A 16,009-nucleotide genomic window follows, 5' to 3' on the forward strand; every position below is an offset into this window, starting at 1 on the left:
TTCATTGTGTCCTAAACTGCAAACTGTTAACCATAAATGGTTGGGATGCCGTCGAAGGTCGGACCTCACAATGCATTTATTTGTGTTGCATGCGAAGAAGTATGCTGGCATGGAGTACTCCGTACTACTAGCAGGATTTGTCCTTGATATGAAGATCGTCTGTCATTCAGTTGTTTTCGCAGATACTCTGTACATTCCTTCAACTGAAGTTCATTCTTTTGGTGTTTGTTTTGGTTGATATCTTCTGAGGAGCCGCCAGGCATGTAATCCTGATAGTTAGTTAGCCAGAAGTGGAGGCCTGTACCTAATCAGATAGTCACAAGTACTGGATAATAAATTGTGTGCTTCGTACAGAGTACAATCTCCCAGTTAACAACTGGTTAACTGTCACACACTATAAGGCATTTGGTTCTTAGTTCATAGTGGCCATAAATAACTAGCTGATGAGTGGCCTAAGGCATTGAGATGGAACTTGGAGGCAAACTTCTTGATGGTCTTTCGCTCTACTTTTAATTTCTCCTTAATCCTGCTTTGTCATGAGTTCCCCTTCTAGCGTACCGAAAACATCCCAGGGAATTGGCCAAGGTTGCCGGTCCCGACTTCGACGCGGCGGCCAGCCGGCGAAAGCTTGCTCCGGCCCAACGATGGATCCAACCTTACCCCTCCCGTGGGGCATCGAAGTTCCGCGTGTTTATCAGACATCACCACCAAGCTTCAAGGACAACCAAATCTTACATCGACCTTTCTTTCTTTTACTTCACCATTCCGATTTTTGCGAACCTGACCTTCACCATACTCCTGGTACAATATACCCGATTGCGCCTGGACTCGCAGTCTGGACGCTAGAAATGCCCCTCAAACGGCAATTGCAATACTATTGTTGAGAGGCAGAGTATATATAGCTCTTGGTATACATTCATATACTCAATACTCCGTATCTATATCAATTTATCTTTCTCTCTGAGATTTATTACCAGGGAAATATGTCTCCAGCACTCTTTTTTGCGAGTTCTGCACACAATGGAAAATAAATAGTTCTAATCGACAAACATCATGTCTTGTCCATTTTACTATTTCCTTTCACTTTTCCGACCTGCCTAACTGCTACAGCTATTATGTATACTGATATTCTATAGCTATTTCATTACATGCTACACTTCTCAACTTGCTGTTGTGACGGTGTTATCTTGTTAAAGCCCTCTCTGAGCCTTAGCATTTCAGCATGCGGAGACACATACTTTTAGCCTGGTGAGGGACTCAACCTAACGATGAGACAACTAGCACTCTAAACTAAAATCCAGGTACGCAAATCTATGGTCTCGAACCGTTGACCTCGTAGGAGATTATGCGGGCGATGAACTCTTCATAATCGAAGGCGACTCGCTTCTCCTTCACGTATTTTCGGACAAGCAGCTGGACTTCAACCCCGGGTTCCAGCTGCTCCACGCAACCTACATCCTAGAAAAGTTCCTTCAGGGATTACACCAGCGAAAGTGTAACTTTCACCTTGTCTTTTTTAAGGAGCATGCTCAGCTTTGTGTGCCTCCGAATGCTACCCGAGATGTCTACTGCAAGTGTCTTCTAGCTCGGGAAGCTATAGTGCAGCATTTGCAAGGTAATCTTAGCACAGCCGTTCCTTCTATCAAAGTCAAGCTGTTCGATTCATATTGGTCCACTGACTTCTTGAATTACTTGACTACTTCGGCGACTTATTTCATCATGTGCCATGACGGTGCCTTTTCTAAGATGGTGTCTGGGCATGGTTCTAGTTCTGGCTCTGTTCACGATAATCAAGATGACGACAACGACGGCGATGATATCGTGGAGGAACTCGATGACGAAACGGGCATCCTTTCCCTAGTTGAATCTCCAGACGCAGATGGTTCGGAAGAAATAGACGATGAGGATGCCTCGGACAAAGGTTCGATTCAAGGGCCCATACATGCTCTCGGATTTCGATATATGATAAATTGGTTTGTTGGTCGGGGTTATAATATAGCTCTGGTCAATGGTATAGAATGTCGGGATACGAAGGTCGTCCACCGAACCTAATCCCGCTGTTAAAAAAGTCCAAGAGCTAATACAGAATAATATGCAGGTTATGGCAATGATTATCGAAGGAAATTCTCTGGTAGCCAAGAAAATATCTCGGAGGCTCGCTGGTGAGACGCTTCATTCTGACAGCCGCTTCGAGGATGCAGATAGCGACTCCGATTTGGAGCCTAACTCCGCCAGAGAGATCCCTTTTCTACAACTTACTCGCTCAAGTCCAGCCGAAATCTTCGAACAATTAGGTAGCTCTGAAAACAGAGAAATTATCCAAAAGCTTTTGGATAGTGTGGACCGCTATCAAGGCGCGGGTCTAAGCCAAAGAGAACTAGTGCTCATTGTGACTCTGAGTTTGATGTTCAAATCCGGCCTCCTGAATGCTGGAGAGACGAAAGCTTCATGTGCTTTGATCTTGCATGCAGCTCTGATGCATGAGTGCCGTCTCACTGATCGTGTAGTCAAACCTGCAGACATAGTCACAGGAAGTCACTATTTTGAGAGCTTCGTTGGTGCTGCACACATGGTCCTCACGTCCAATTCGTGGAGAAAAGTTGTTACAGATAACTTTATACGCTGTGACCTTGCAGACTTGATCGATGGCCGGCTCTTCTTCCATTCCTTAGGTAGACATGCTACCCGTGCTAGTTTTGAGCCTTCGGTCATTTCAAAATTTGACACTCTCGCATCCTGTCTGGAGCGCCTCTGCGGTGTTTGTCTACAGCTCGAACCATTAGCTCTAGGTGAATCAAGCTTTACCCTATGTTCCTCTCCTAATCTCTAACTTTCCATAGGGAATCAAGCGACAAAACAGGAACTCGAAAAGGGCAAAGCTGTTCCCACAGACAAGAGCACCAAACCGGTTCTCCCCTTCAGCCACCCTGTCTTTAATGCCCATCTCGCTCCTGTTCATCTATTACTTGATAAATCTGAAGACCCGAATATGAAGAAGGAGACCTTTAGGGTGTTCAAAGAGCTCAGCCACTGGCATAATCACCATCATCCAGTTGGTGGCAAGAGTAACGCCATGAAAATGACAGAGAAGCAGGCTTTTTTTGCAAAACGACGTAACCAGTTCTTCATGGCTGAGATGAGAGATTATGCAGCCAGCTTAACCAACACCACAGGCGGATTGCTTGAGCCGGAGACGGTATTTGTGCGCTCCGGGAAGGATGCGAAGCCAAAGCCATCAAGTTCATCGAAGGCTATAGAGCATCCGCCTCCTAAATTTAAGGAGAAAAAAGGCTCCACGAAACCTAGCGCTAAAAATAAACCTTCTGCAAAGGATGTTGCTGCAGCCGCAAATGAGAAAAAGCGCAGCGAAATGGTTGAAAAGCAAATTCAAATATGGATAGCCATGAAGGCCATATTCGACAAAGAGTCTCAACCCGCAACACGCTTTCTTAAGGCGAAGCAGTACCTTGCTACTCGTCCAAGTCACAAGCGGGCAATGATCCAAGCCGAAGTTTCGATCTACTTGCTTAGCATCTTGGTCGAGTTATGGATAGCCAAATGTGTCGCTGGTGAACGGCGTCGTTTCCTCCATATCGCGGCCTTTATTTGGGATATGGTTTGTAGCATGGCGAAAATGAAGGAAGCTATCACATTACAGATTGCCTCATACCTTACCAACACCATTAAGGCCCTTGGACTACCAGCAGAGCTTGACTTTCATCCAGGGCGAAAATTATCAAAATCATCTGTCAGTTCTCCGGTCTTTCCTTCGGGAAAAGTGGGAAGCTTGGATATTGGGGTGTCGCCTACCGAGTTTCAACTGCTCCATGCTGCTCCATTTTTGGATAGGAATATGGGCTCGGCACCCGATCCTCGTGTCCGCGACTTCGAGCCAGATGAGTGGCAACGTAAAGTATTAGATGAGATTGACGCGAAGAGGAGCTTATTTGTGGTTGCACCCACCTCCGCAGGAAAGACCTTTATCTCGTGAGTTACCTCCCTTTATTGTTTCTTTTCCTAGATTATGATTTACGTATCTTCGGCTGGCAGTGCTAACACCGCATCTTAGATTTTATGCTATGAAAAAGGTCCTCGAAGATGATGACGACGGCGTTTTGGTATACGTTGCTCCAACCAAAGCACTTGTCAACCAAATTGCTGCAGAAATTCAGGCTCGATTCTCCAAATCGTTCAAACACGGTGGGAAGTCTGTATGGGGCATACACACACGCGACTACCGCATAAATAACCCTACAGGCTGCCAGGTTCTGGTCACAGTCCCGCATATCCTGCAAATAATGCTCCTCTCACCGGCGAATGCGACCTCATGGTCGTCGCGAGTGAAGAGAATCATTTTTGATGAAGTACACTGTATTGGTCAAGTGGACGATGGTGTTGTATGGGAACAGCTCCTTCTTCTTGCCCCTTGTCCCATTATAGCGCTTTCAGCCACAATTGGAAATCCACAAAAGTTTTGTAAATGGCTCCAAATGACCCAAAAGGCGAACGGCATCGATCTCACAATGATCGAGCACAGCCACCGTTACTCTGATCTTCGAAAATATGTGTACAAACCACCCAAGAGGTTTCTTTTTAATGGCCTTCCAGCCTCTGTTCCATTTGCTCCCCCTGGCCTTGACAATGCGGCTGGGATGGCGTTTATGCACCCAGTAGCATCTCTGGTAGTGGATCGTTTGAGAGGAATGCCGGACGACCTAACTCTTGAAGCTCGCGATTGCTGGATGTTATGGAGGGCTATGATGAAATATCAAAGTCAAGATTTTCCAGTTGAAAAATCTCTTGACCCCGCGGTCGCTCTGCCTAACGTTATTCGCAAGGTCGACATTGTCCACTGGGAAGCACAACTAAAGGCCCTGCTAAAGACTTGGATTGAGGATCCAAAATCGCCATTTGAAATGGTTCTAGGGGAACTAGAACATTCCGTGCGTGCTGCAAGCCGGCCGGAGGTTCAAATCTCGTCTGGAAAGATCACGACATCAGAAAATCCAAGAAAGGTTATTGCGCGCCACTACTTGGACACGACTCTCCCTTTGGCGTGCTCGCTGCATGAGCAAGGAGGTCTTCCAGCACTCTTTTTTAATTATGATCGAAGTGGTTGTGAGGACATGTGCCGCCATCTCCTCGAGCAGCTCGAAAATGCTGAGAAACAATGGAAAGACTCGAGTTCTGCCTGGAAAGATAAACTTGCTGGTTGGGAGGCTTGGAAAAGTTCTGAGGAGAAGTTAGCTAAGAAAACCCCAGTAGAAGCGAAAAAGAAAGGTAAAAGAAAAGATGAGGGCGATGGCATATCACAAGAGGATCGTATGCGAGAAACAGTGAGCCCTGAGACCAGCTCTTATGAGCTATTCGACCCTACAGCTCCAGTGGATGGATTCCATTTTGCGGATCTTAAGAAGCTCACACCATCAGAATTTGATGAGTATGCTCTCAGATTGAGGGGACGATCTGATGAGTGGCTAATCAAAGCTTTACGCCGTGGTATTGGTGTTCATCACGCGGGTATGAACCGTAAATATCGTCAGGTTTGTGAGATGCTTTTCCGTAAGGGATACCTGCGCGTGGTGATAGCCACTGGAACTCTCGCTCTCGGTATCAACATGCCATGCAAAACTGTTGTTTTTTCAGGTGACTCTGTTTTTCTCACCGCGCTTAACTTCCGTCAGGCTGCCGGTCGTGCCGGTCGTCGCGGCTTTGACATGCTCGGAAATGTTGTCTTCCAAGGCCTACCCTACTCAAAGGTCTGTCACTTGCTCAGCTCTAAACTTCCAGATCTTAATGGGCATTTCCCGATCACAACAAGCCTGGTTCTTCGCCTTTTTGCGTTGTTACATGAATCAAAGCTAGCACCTAATGCAGTGAAGATGATCAACTCAGTTTTTTCATCTGCACGCATCTATCTCGGCGGAGGAGAGGCAAAACATTCTGTTTTGCACCACTTGCGATTCTCTATTGAATACCTACGTCGTAGCCACCTTCTTGGCCCCACTGGTGTCCCTCTAAACTTTGCAGGCTGTGTGTCCCATCTCTATTTCGTCGAAAATGCTAGCTTTGCTTTCCATGCATTGTTGAAAGGAGGCTATTTCCATCGCTTATGCGAAGATGTTAATCGCAGGCCCAAAGCAATTCTCCTTAATATGATGCTCGTTATGTCACATCTTTTTGGGCGTCGATGGATTCGGCCATCAATCTTGGAAAATCTCAAGATGGCATCCAAAAAGTCTACATCGCTGGTTGTCCTTCCCCATTTACCACCAGAGGCAGCCAAGATTCTGAAGCAAAGCAACCAAGAGACTCTCTCAATCTATAGCTCGTATGTCAAAACCTTTGTTGATCAGCACATTTCAGAGACAGATTGCAATCTTCCTCTCACTGGGATGAAATGCGGGGGGGACCGGTCCCTTGAATCGCTAAAGACTCCTTGTTCACGGCCTGTCCGTTATATTTCTGCGTTTTACGCTTTATCCGGGCATGAAGATAACTGGGAAACCATTGCTGATCTTTGCACGACGGTACGTAATGGTGTTTGGTTGGAGAAGGCTGTTGTCCCTTATGTGGGAGTGTTCCCCGACGAAGAAGGCCAGTTGCCACTGAATGCGTATCTGTACGATTTCTACAAGCATGGAAATGATCAGGCTCTCGAGAAATACAACGGCATTCGCAAGGGCGATATATGGTTTGTGCTTAACGACTTCTCTCTGGTCCTTGCTACCATTGTGACTAGCTTTGAGAACCTCCTCAAGCTCTCACCAGTGGTGGACGCCGATATGCTGGATGTCATGGGCACCGGTGATGCAAATGAAGAAAAATTGGATGTCGAAACTATTCAGAATGAAGCCAGCAACGTACCAACGGGAAAGCCAAACCCTACGAATCTTCCGACAGGACAAGCGCCATCAACAACTAGTGCTTCATCAGCTATTGTCGCCGTGCCTCGTAGAAAGGCGGTTGCTGACAGTTGGGAGGACGAAGCGGAAGGAAACGAAGAAGAGGAAGAGACTTCTAAGTTAGTGGAATCAAAATCCAAGAAGAAAGAGAATGACCTAGAAGATCGGGGACGAGCTCGGGATGAAGTTTCCATGTCTGCAATTGGTGGGAAAGACCAGAGAATTCTCAATGTCCTAAAGAGCTTCAAGTTATTGCAGACGGAATTCAACCAAAAGTTCAAAGAAATGTGGGCATGATTTCGGGCCATTGTGGACTGTATGTCGGCTTGTTATGGGGTCCCAATGGTAGATATTGCGGAAGAGTTCTTTTTTTCCTTTTTTTGAATAATGATTGGGAAACTGAATGTTGATTCTTGAAAAGCAAAGCTATTACTTTGTACGGGGTAGAGTGCATTGGAGAGAAATTGATTAACAAATACACCCGTCTCTGTGGTAGCTCTCCCAGAGTTTCTTGATCTTCTATGTGGCAGCTTACAAGACCAGGGAATTTTGCTGATTGTCTGCAGAGTATTCCGCAATAACACAAAATAGAGAGCAAACAGATGCAATTGCCAAAATAATATATTTGCACAAAGTGCTTGGTTGGAAAATATTTACAGCCTGCTGCCGTATACCGCCATTCATCAATGTAAGTTGGAGAGTAATTAAATATCTTCATCCCTGTTGGTCTTTATAGCTCTCATTTCTTCTCCCAGATAGCCGCGTATCTCACCGAGTCTCCGGAAGGATAGCCGCTGACAACGGTGGGCGTATATCCCTGCTTGTTCAGCTTATCAAACTCCTCCTGATATCTCTTGGAAGTCAAGCCGTGTCTTGCCTGCCAGGCGACACTGTTGTCCTTCTCCCAGATAGCAGCATAATAGGTTTTTCCGTTGACGGCATAACCATTGACCTGGACAGGTCGGAATCCCTTCGCCTTCATTTCCTCCGTCTTGGTTTGGTATTGCGAACTAGTGAGTCCAACGCGAACTTCCCATGCGACAGATTCCCGTTTTTCCCAAATACCAGCAAATCGAGCCTCTTTGCCAACAGCATATCCGCTAACATGAACCATACGGTAACCCTTGCTCTTCAACTCATTGAAGACCTTTTGGAGGCCCGCCTGGCTCATTTCACGCCGTGCTTCCCATGGTCCAGTCTTAGATTTATCCCAAATAGATACATATTTGTCATCTCCATTGACAGTGTAGCCGTTCAAAACAACGGGGTGATAGCCTTGGTCCCGAAGCTTATAGAAGGTTTTATCGAATTGAGCGCCGCTCTGGCCATGGGTTGCTTGCCATGCAGTGGTGGATACCTTCTTCCAGATACCCGCATATCGAGGACTGTCGTTGTCGGTGTATCCGCTGGCATAGGTAAGGCGATAGCCTTGAGAAAGGAGGTCGTCGAAAGTGCTCTGATACTTTTTAGAGGTAAGGCCATGACGAGCCTGCCAGGCTGGGGCAGCAGAGAGCGGGGAAGGGACAGGAGAAGGAGCTGCACGTTCCTCGTTCACCGGGGCCGCCTGGACAGTCGCGACTGAAGCGACCGCTAGGGCGAGAACGGACTTAAGAAACATCATTGTTTCGAAACAGGGTGAATGGAATGCTGTACAACTCGGTTAGTATTATATCGTCATAGAGGGGACGACCCATCCTCAAGCCATAGGACTGTCCAATACTGACCTGATATCCCTTTGACGAGAAACAAAAAATATGTCAAAACGAGCGAATGTCTTCAGAAGGAAAATATAAAGGAACGAATGGTTGTCGAGGACAAGTTTGACAAAACCGGTGCACTTTTCACTCGAACCTTTCAACCTAGATATTCGGTCTCTTTTATATCCCATGGCTCGCATTCGAGCCTCAGTCCGGCCGCCGTAAACCATGCCATTCCGAGCTGACACTGTCGTTTTCCAATTTCATTTCTTGCCAGTCGCCATCTTTCAGCCTTTGATGTGCTGCGGGTCGGAGACGCTAAAACTTTGAAACTCGTATACGCCCAGAAGAGCCTCGTCAAACTAGTTATATATAGCGTAGGCATAACAGTTGTCGCTTGGCGGCCTTGAAGGCAGGTCGCTTGGCATCCGCGATCATTCAGCGGCATCAAATTTAGATGGATTTCTTTTCTGAAGGCACAACAGCAGTACAGCTGGCCATCAAACAGGCATTATCCTGCATGTTTTCCTTTTCTGCGAACCGAGTACGGAGTCCGGAGTAGCATTCGGCAATTCTTTGCTGTCGAGGGCGCCTTTGCTGACATTGAAAATCTTCCCGTTCGGAAAATTGAGGGTCATGACTGGGGAGAGTTGCTCGTATTCTTTCCCTCCACCAATTCGACTTCGCACGGTGGCCATGTATGATTGCTTTTGCGGCTCAAGCTTGGCGGCTGGGGTGTCGCGCAGTCGGGCATTAACAACGCCGATCTCCAAAGTCCTGTACGGAGTACGAACAGAGCTTTCACCGGGTGGACTTTAAGACATGTCGATCCCTTCATGCAAACGGGAAGCAAATGTCGGGATAATATGTTCCGTCCTCGGCGCTGCCCCTGGGATTTGAATATGGATGGGTGTTGGTCGACGGACTTTCCCTTGCGAACGAATAACTATACGGAAAGCTTGAGAGGACGGAAGTGTGGAATTCAGATCCCTCTATGGAGTACTTCGTAAAGATGCTACTTCTTCAAAGCTTGCTTATCGTCTTGTCAAATCACAGATCGTTTCTGGGAGTTCAGTGATGGGGCATAATCCGCTCTCCATCAGTTCATGCGATGTGCCCGTACAGAGTACTCCGTACTCCGTACAGGAACAGGAAATGATGAGCAGCGCTTGACAGGACGCGACCCACACTGCCGCCAAGTGAAGAGTGTTCAGATGGCGGCTGCGCAGATACCAGGCCCCCAAAACGACTGAACACAGCAGCGGCCCCACCGGCCATTTTGACCTGCAATGAAAGTATCTCCTCCTCCACCGACTCGGGATGCATGTCTCCAGGGGATGAGAGTAGTCGCGCGGTCAGCGTGCGTGCGACATCACCGACGCACATTGATCCACACTTGTTGGGTGAATCCCTGGCTGGCAACATCAAATCTGGGGATGCGGCTGGGTTCGCACCCTGTCCTCTGTGCGGGCAATGCATTCGCAAAGCGCTCCTATCTCAGCATGGCACAAGGGGGCCATGGATGCCGGCATGTCAGCAGATCCTCCTGTGTGAAATGCACCGGTTAGAAGATGCTCATTGCATGTGGGCTGACTGCAGGTATCCAATGATTGACTGGGCTACACTGGACAAGTGTCTTGAGCGACACCATGAACCCCTCAGACAGTGGCTGAATGTCGACCTCCAAACCACCCTCCAGGGAAATGTGCCAGAGACTACTGAAAAGCATTGCAACTGCTGGGGATGTTGGGGGGGGGGGGTCGGCCCTTGATGACTGGGTATTACAGACTTTGTGGGTTTGATATTCTGTAAGACTCAACCTTCACTCCAAGGTGTACGGTCTTTGTCCTAACCCTTCATAGGCTTGAGCACATTATGTGTGAATTTGGCCCTGAGGTCCAGTGTGTTGCTGCCGTGCAGCCGCCAAGGCCATACAGTGGCATGGTATATGCACAGAAGGAGCTAGTTCCTATCTTGCTCCTCATGTTAGTGCAGGAGGATCTTATGATTGGGGAGGAAAAAGCTTTCTGGGTTCTGGAAGAGAGCACAGAGATTGGTAGGTTGATGGATGGCAAAACAATCTCTACACAGTAGATACACAAATAAGGAGAGCTATGCATGTTGAAAGCTTTCTGAGTAGGTGCAAGTGATATGCCCTGGAACAGGAGCAGAACAAAGTGACAATGTGCTTTACTAAAGACTCTTCATCAAACCACACCTGCATTGTTCTCAATCCCTGCTCAGTTTCATCTGAATTTTTCAATCTTGCATCCTCTCTCTTCTTCGTGGCCTGGTATAGGCACTCCGCACATGAGACTAATTTGTGTCCACACTTGTTACATTCACTGTTGTTTTGTGTTTCTTCTTCACACCAGCAGCAATAGCCTCTGCGAACCTGCCGAGGATGTTGCTGAATGTAATTCGCATAGTTCACATAATTCACATCCCCTCTCCACCCTGTTTTGTCCAGCACTTCCCTCAAAGACAACTCTTCCTCAGCCTGATTGGATTGTTTGCATTTGTTGGGCTTCTTATCTGGTTAACACCACTTGTAAATCCAGGAAGCCAAAAACGCAACCCTGACAATGGCAAATTTGCATTCATTAGTGCTATCATATACCGCCAGATTGAACGAGATGATTTGGATTTGCGAGAAGCAGGAATATCGCGCGAAGCTGAGATACAAGGGTGGGCTCTTGACTGTATGTTTATGCTTTTTGGCTTTTCCCCTCCCTTCCTTTCCACAGGCAGTACGAATGCTGATATATCCCCCAGGCCACAATCGTGACTTTTATTCCCGGGAATGTGCGCATTATCCAAGTGACCTGCAACCCATCGGACAAGCTCCCAAAGCTCATTTTTACGCTGAGGGCTATATACAATTTCGGCAAGGATAACTATGACAAGAGCACAGCTTATGATGTTATGAAGTGGATTCTCAGCCCGCCTGAGGCTCCGCCGGCCAAGGAGCTCGCCATGAGAGGCAAGAAATAGTAACGTTACGGTCAGGCGCGAAGTGGGTGACGCGATACCAATGTCTGCGTGGATGGGTCCCTGGACTTGCTGGCACAAGACTGGGGTGTATGCCAGAAGGCAGGCCATAATTTGGATGATTAAGAAGATTTTGTTTATTTCTTCTTCTCACTATCAAGCAATAAGTTCACTCTTCAGAAGGTAATCTCTGCGATTCTCTTGCTGGCGTGGGTCGAATGGGCTTGAGTGATCCCGAATCATACAGCTCCAGTGATTATGACGGTGTTGAAAGAAGCGAGATCCACGAATGCGGCGGTGGCCGTCAACAATAAAGCCTGCACCAATCTTGTACAAAAGTGGGCCAAGAAACCTGTGAGAAGGTCAGAAGAAAAAGCCGACGAGCTGTGTATCAGAGCTAAAATGGGTGCCTTTTTCTTACTCTTCTGGCTCAGTGATCTGAACTTTTTCTCGGACCTCGTCGACAGCAGTCTCCATAAAACCAGTGAAACTGTGGTCGCTGGGGAGCCTCCGAGTTGTCCCTGGGGAAGAAATTCTCTAGCAGTTGTGGATAGCCTTTAGGAGAGCAGGTGATGTTGGAATATCCATCTTCTCTTCCGTGGCGTCCTTGCAATAAACTTCTAGGTCAGTTGTTTTTTGCAGCCACTCAAAGCTGAAGGAGTCTGGCTCATAGGAGCAGTACAGATCGAAAAGATCCGCCATGAGCCAGCCAACCTCCCGCGGGTTATTGAACGGATGGTACTCGGGTGTTGCCATGATGAGATTTGGATGGCTGATTGACGGACGATGGTGGATGCTGTCAATGTTGATGTTGATGTTTGGAGGATGGGGGGACTGAAAGAGAAGGGAGTTGGTAGGTACACACAACGTGGTTGATTAGGGACGCACTCACCCAAAGGGGTACCTACGTACCCGCGCGTAACTGCCCCAGTGTAGGGGGGTTGAACCCCTATCCTTCTCGGACCAAACCCTCGATGCCATGCCGTGCAGGAGACCTCCACACCATTCCCTTTTTGGCCCAGCATCACACACAAATGTTGTGAATATATCATACATATGCTTGCCTACCATCTTTCTTCTCTCTCCCCAAGCAATACATTCATGTATATAGAGTCTTAGCTAGTAACTTCAGCTTGGCCCATGACATTACATATTGCTTCTTCTCTCACTCTATGAAATAGATGCTTATGAATGGAAGAATAGGAAAGAACAGAGCCACAAGAGACAGTATTAAAGAAGCCAGTCTTGCACCCATACTTCAAGATATCAACAGCAGTCATAAGAATCATAAACTACAAACACAAATCAGATACCTATATTCCAGAGTCTCTTTCAGATACTAAAGCAAGCCACAGAGTAATAGAAGAAATGGAATAAAACACACCAGCATGATTTCTGAACTATCAACATGCCCAGAATCAGATGAACAAGAACCTACACCAGCAGCTGGAAGCCACTCAGCATAATAATAGCTCAGCTGGTGCTAGTGAAACTTCTGTCAAGCACTCTTATTACCAGGACAGATGACCCGGACCCCTTATGTAAGCCAGGGTGGACCTTGTAAAAGTCACGTGTTGAGCCGCTCGGGGGTGGATTACGTTAACTAATCAATCAACGGAAGGCGTAACTAGCGTAACATTAAGAAAGCAAATGACTGCCTCTTCCAGCTTCCCCAGGAAGACCTTGCCGTCTTCATTTGGAGATCATCATCGGTGTCAGAATAATCGAGATTCCAGTGAACAACATAGAAACCTCGCACAGGCTCTTCAAGTCACCTTTCTCTGTAACCTGCGGCAGCCGCGTCAGGACGGTCAACCTATCATTCTTCCCGCAGGAGCGCTGGGGAATACCTGGGAGACAATCTCGATAAGCAGTTCGAGGTGCAATGAAGTCAGCGGCATGTTCCTCTTGCTCTTCGCTTTGATCCATGCATAAAAGAAGGTAAGCAAAAGGGCAGGAGACGACGTGGTTGGGAGGTCGCTTCTCGGGGCGACCCGCGATTTCTGGCTATGCGGATGCAAATTCTAACATGGTGTTGGAACGATTTGACTGACCTTCTTTGAGACGTCATCACGGGATTGACTGACCTTCTCCAGAAGGTCAGTCAGCTTTTCGGGCAACCGTCGGAAAACGTTTATCCGACACAACCCATTGAACCACGGGTCGCAAGCTTGAAACCATAGATCAACCATATATTTACAATGCACGTATAAAGGGTCCAAAACATAGAGAATTTGGAATGTATGATGCACCAATTGAGGGTTTTGAACCCAATTTGGAAGCTTTTCAATTACTAGAAACTAACTAAGTATTACACAACCACCTGCACAACCCAAATCATAATGAAGTTTTTTTTTTTTTTAAATTTTGGGAGCCTCCTCACCAGTTGGAGTCTCTGGTTTGGGGACAGGACATAAGACCAGTACAGAAGAATCATCAGAGCAAGCCCATTCAGACCACCTGATCATACTTTTGAGCAAATCAGCTCCACTGCCTTCAGTTAGAGACAGGCCCAACACAGATATATTCAGCTGTAACTGAACAAAAAGAGAAGATGTGATCAGAATAAGAGAGAGGGAGAAAGAAGTAAATACAGCAGAGAGCAGAGCAGCAGCAAATCAGTCTATCTTGATTACTGATTTACAGATAGTTTCTTCTGTCTTTTGCTTTTTCTGTTATTAAATATCAAAGTCAGTTCAATTTATCTTAATATTGCATCAAGTATACTAACTACAGAAGATAAACAATTAAACTTTAAGTTCTGGCAGATATTAATCAAGATTCTTTCAATATTCTATATATATAATTATATTAGTATGAGTTGAATATATAATCTTTAATCAGTTTAATCTATCTTAACAGAGCAGAATGTATACTCTGCAAGCTCTTTTTATTTGGCTTGGATAGATACAAGCTTTTCTAATACTGCTAAAGTGGCAGCACCAACTTCAGCATTGAAGAGAGAGAAAGAGAAAGATTTATCAGTTTAGACTGATAAAGATACTATTTTGACAAGCAATTTACTGAAATCAGCAGTCTGTTTCACTATACTGGCTTTTAATTTCTCTTGAAGTATTGTGTTCTTAAGTCTGAGAAAATTATTATAATTAGACAGCAATACTGCTACTTTCTTCTACAGCTCTAAAGAAACAGAAGCACAGACTTTTTTATCTTCTGTATAATTAGTGCAGGTCTTTGTGGTTCCTTGCTTGCAGAAACAAGACTTTTTAATGTACATTATATACACAAACATTAAACAGCAGTTACAGAGTGTATCATTTATTATAGTAAGCTCTTCTTTAACAGCTAAGAGCTTTCACTCTGATTTCTTCTTTGTGAACATCAGAAAGTGCTTATTCTGAGCTGCTGCTAATTTATGTGTTTGCAGAGTCATTTTTTACTATTTCTGTATATATTATTCTTCAGTTTGCTGCAGTTTCTTATTTCATTCTGAAATTCACCACTTATCTCAATATTAGAATAGAGGGAGAGAGACAACAAGAAATATAATAAGCTCAAGAGAAGAAAAGAAAGAAAAGAAGAGAAGAAAAGAGAGATTTTGTGTGAAAAGAGATTATTATATCTAGAGTGTTCACTTGATTGTTTTAAATTTTCTAATTGAAACATATCTATTTATACATTACTAAGTGCTAACTCATTTTGCTTAGAGCTTCTATAGCTGATTATGGTGAACAATAAAGAGATATATATTGAATATAGTGAAATTCAGCTCTTGCAAGCATTGATATAACAGAGTATTACATTGAAGTCTAGATATCAAACTCTGAAATCTATTTTAAAGCACAAACTAACAGCTAATTTTAACTCAAGAAGACATCTTTTCATGTATTCAACTAGAATCTGCATCTCTTTTGGAGCATGTGACCAGTTGCAGCTGGTGTAGATCTCTTTAAACAAACAGACTGATTTGTTGCAGTCTTAAAATAATTCTTTATAATATTCTGCAAAGAATTCTGATTCTTCTTGTCTGAATTATCATTCTCTGGCTCCTGCAGAGCTTGCACTGCCTGAGCCAGACATGAATTAAGTTTCCTGAACAGTATACTAGATATTAACTGAACTGCATTCAGAATTCCTGATAAAGTTTCAACATGAACAGTCTTTGACTTTCTTGATTGGATCTTCTGTTGAGTGAAGTCATCTGAATTAACATCTCTTAGTTCTGGTTTCTGTGTCAAGCAGTTCCAGAGCTTGAGTACAGAATTCCAGATGTAGATTAATAGAGTGAATATATTTTATTTCAGACTATTGTCATCAAGATACAGCTTCATGTATGCTGCTAAATTTGCATACACCTCTATTGCTATAACTGTCAGAGCAGAAATCATGGTAATTAAGATTTACTATTAACTTATGTTCAAAATACCATTTCTCTTGTAGAGCTGACTTCTCAAA

The 16,009-nt window shown here is 45.3% G+C and overlaps 6 protein-coding genes across 6 annotated transcripts; 3 read left to right on the forward strand and 3 right to left on the reverse strand.

Moving 5' to 3' along the window:
• Window positions 1-724: 724 nt before the first annotated feature.
• On the forward strand, window positions 725-7,555 carry CIMG_04664 (DEAD/DEAH box helicase). The gene is made up of 6 exons (XM_001245222.2): window positions 725-934; window positions 1,137-1,248; window positions 1,302-2,034; window positions 2,099-2,789; window positions 2,841-3,987; window positions 4,070-7,555. The coding sequence occupies exons 2-6, from the start codon at window positions 1,223-1,225 to the stop codon at window positions 7,200-7,202; spliced, it is 5,730 nt and encodes a 1,909-aa protein (XP_001245223.2). The 5' UTR covers window positions 725-934; window positions 1,137-1,222; the 3' UTR covers window positions 7,203-7,555.
• CIMG_04665 (uncharacterized protein) lies at window positions 7,495-8,959 on the reverse strand. Its single transcript, XM_001245223.2, has 2 exons — window positions 8,630-8,959; window positions 7,495-8,552 (listed from the first exon to the last, which is right to left on the reverse strand). The coding sequence occupies exon 2, from the start codon at window positions 8,524-8,526 to the stop codon at window positions 7,645-7,647; it is 882 nt and encodes a 293-aa protein (XP_001245224.1). The 5' UTR covers window positions 8,527-8,552; window positions 8,630-8,959; the 3' UTR covers window positions 7,495-7,644.
• Window positions 8,960-10,372: 1,413 nt separating this feature from the next.
• Window positions 10,373-10,696, forward strand: CIMG_13377 (uncharacterized protein; the record flags this gene model as incomplete). The annotated part of the gene is made up of 2 exons (XM_004446022.1): window positions 10,373-10,410; window positions 10,465-10,696. 2 exons carry the CDS (start codon window positions 10,373-10,375, stop codon window positions 10,694-10,696), a joined length of 270 nt encoding a protein of 89 aa, XP_004446079.1.
• Window positions 10,697-11,187: 491 nt separating this feature from the next.
• CIMG_04666 (uncharacterized protein) lies at window positions 11,188-11,596 on the forward strand (the record flags this gene model as incomplete). Its single annotated transcript, XM_012358392.1, has 2 exons — window positions 11,188-11,304; window positions 11,378-11,596. 2 exons carry the CDS (start codon window positions 11,188-11,190, stop codon window positions 11,594-11,596), a joined length of 336 nt encoding a protein of 111 aa, XP_012213815.1.
• Window positions 11,597-12,130: 534 nt separating this feature from the next.
• On the reverse strand, window positions 12,131-12,574 carry CIMG_11370 (uncharacterized protein; the record flags this gene model as incomplete). Its single annotated transcript, XM_012358427.1, has 2 exons — window positions 12,131-12,427; window positions 12,506-12,574. The coding sequence occupies 2 exons, from the start codon at window positions 12,572-12,574 to the stop codon at window positions 12,131-12,133; spliced, it is 366 nt and encodes a 121-aa protein (XP_012213850.1).
• Window positions 12,575-13,285: 711 nt separating this feature from the next.
• CIMG_11371 (uncharacterized protein) lies at window positions 13,286-13,785 on the reverse strand (the record flags this gene model as incomplete). The annotated part of the gene is made up of 2 exons (XM_012358428.1): window positions 13,286-13,600; window positions 13,648-13,785. The coding sequence occupies 2 exons, from the start codon at window positions 13,783-13,785 to the stop codon at window positions 13,286-13,288; spliced, it is 453 nt and encodes a 150-aa protein (XP_012213851.1).
• Between the last annotated feature and the right edge of the window lie 2,224 nt (window positions 13,786-16,009).

The sequence above is a fragment of the Coccidioides immitis genome (assembly GCF_000149335.2).
Source record: "Coccidioides immitis RS genomic scaffold supercont3.4, whole genome shotgun sequence".
NCBI classification, from domain to species: Eukaryota; Fungi; Ascomycota; class Eurotiomycetes; order Onygenales; family Onygenaceae; genus Coccidioides; species Coccidioides immitis.

Bases quoted from the DNA above. Each gene is read 5' to 3' on its own strand.
- CIMG_04664 (XM_001245222.2), top strand. From the start codon at position 1,223: ATGCGGAGACACATACTTTTAGCCTG. The intron at 2,790-2,840 runs GTGAATCAAGCT...AACTTTCCATAG, and splicing joins GCTCGAACCATTAGCTCTAG to GGAATCAAGCGACAAAACAG. The intron at 3,988-4,069 runs GTGAGTTACCTC...ACCGCATCTTAG, and splicing joins GCAGGAAAGACCTTTATCTC to ATTTTATGCTATGAAAAAGG.
- CIMG_04665 (XM_001245223.2), bottom strand. From the start codon at position 8,526: ATGATGTTTCTTAAGTCCGTTCTCGCCCTAGCGGTCGCTTCAGTCGCG.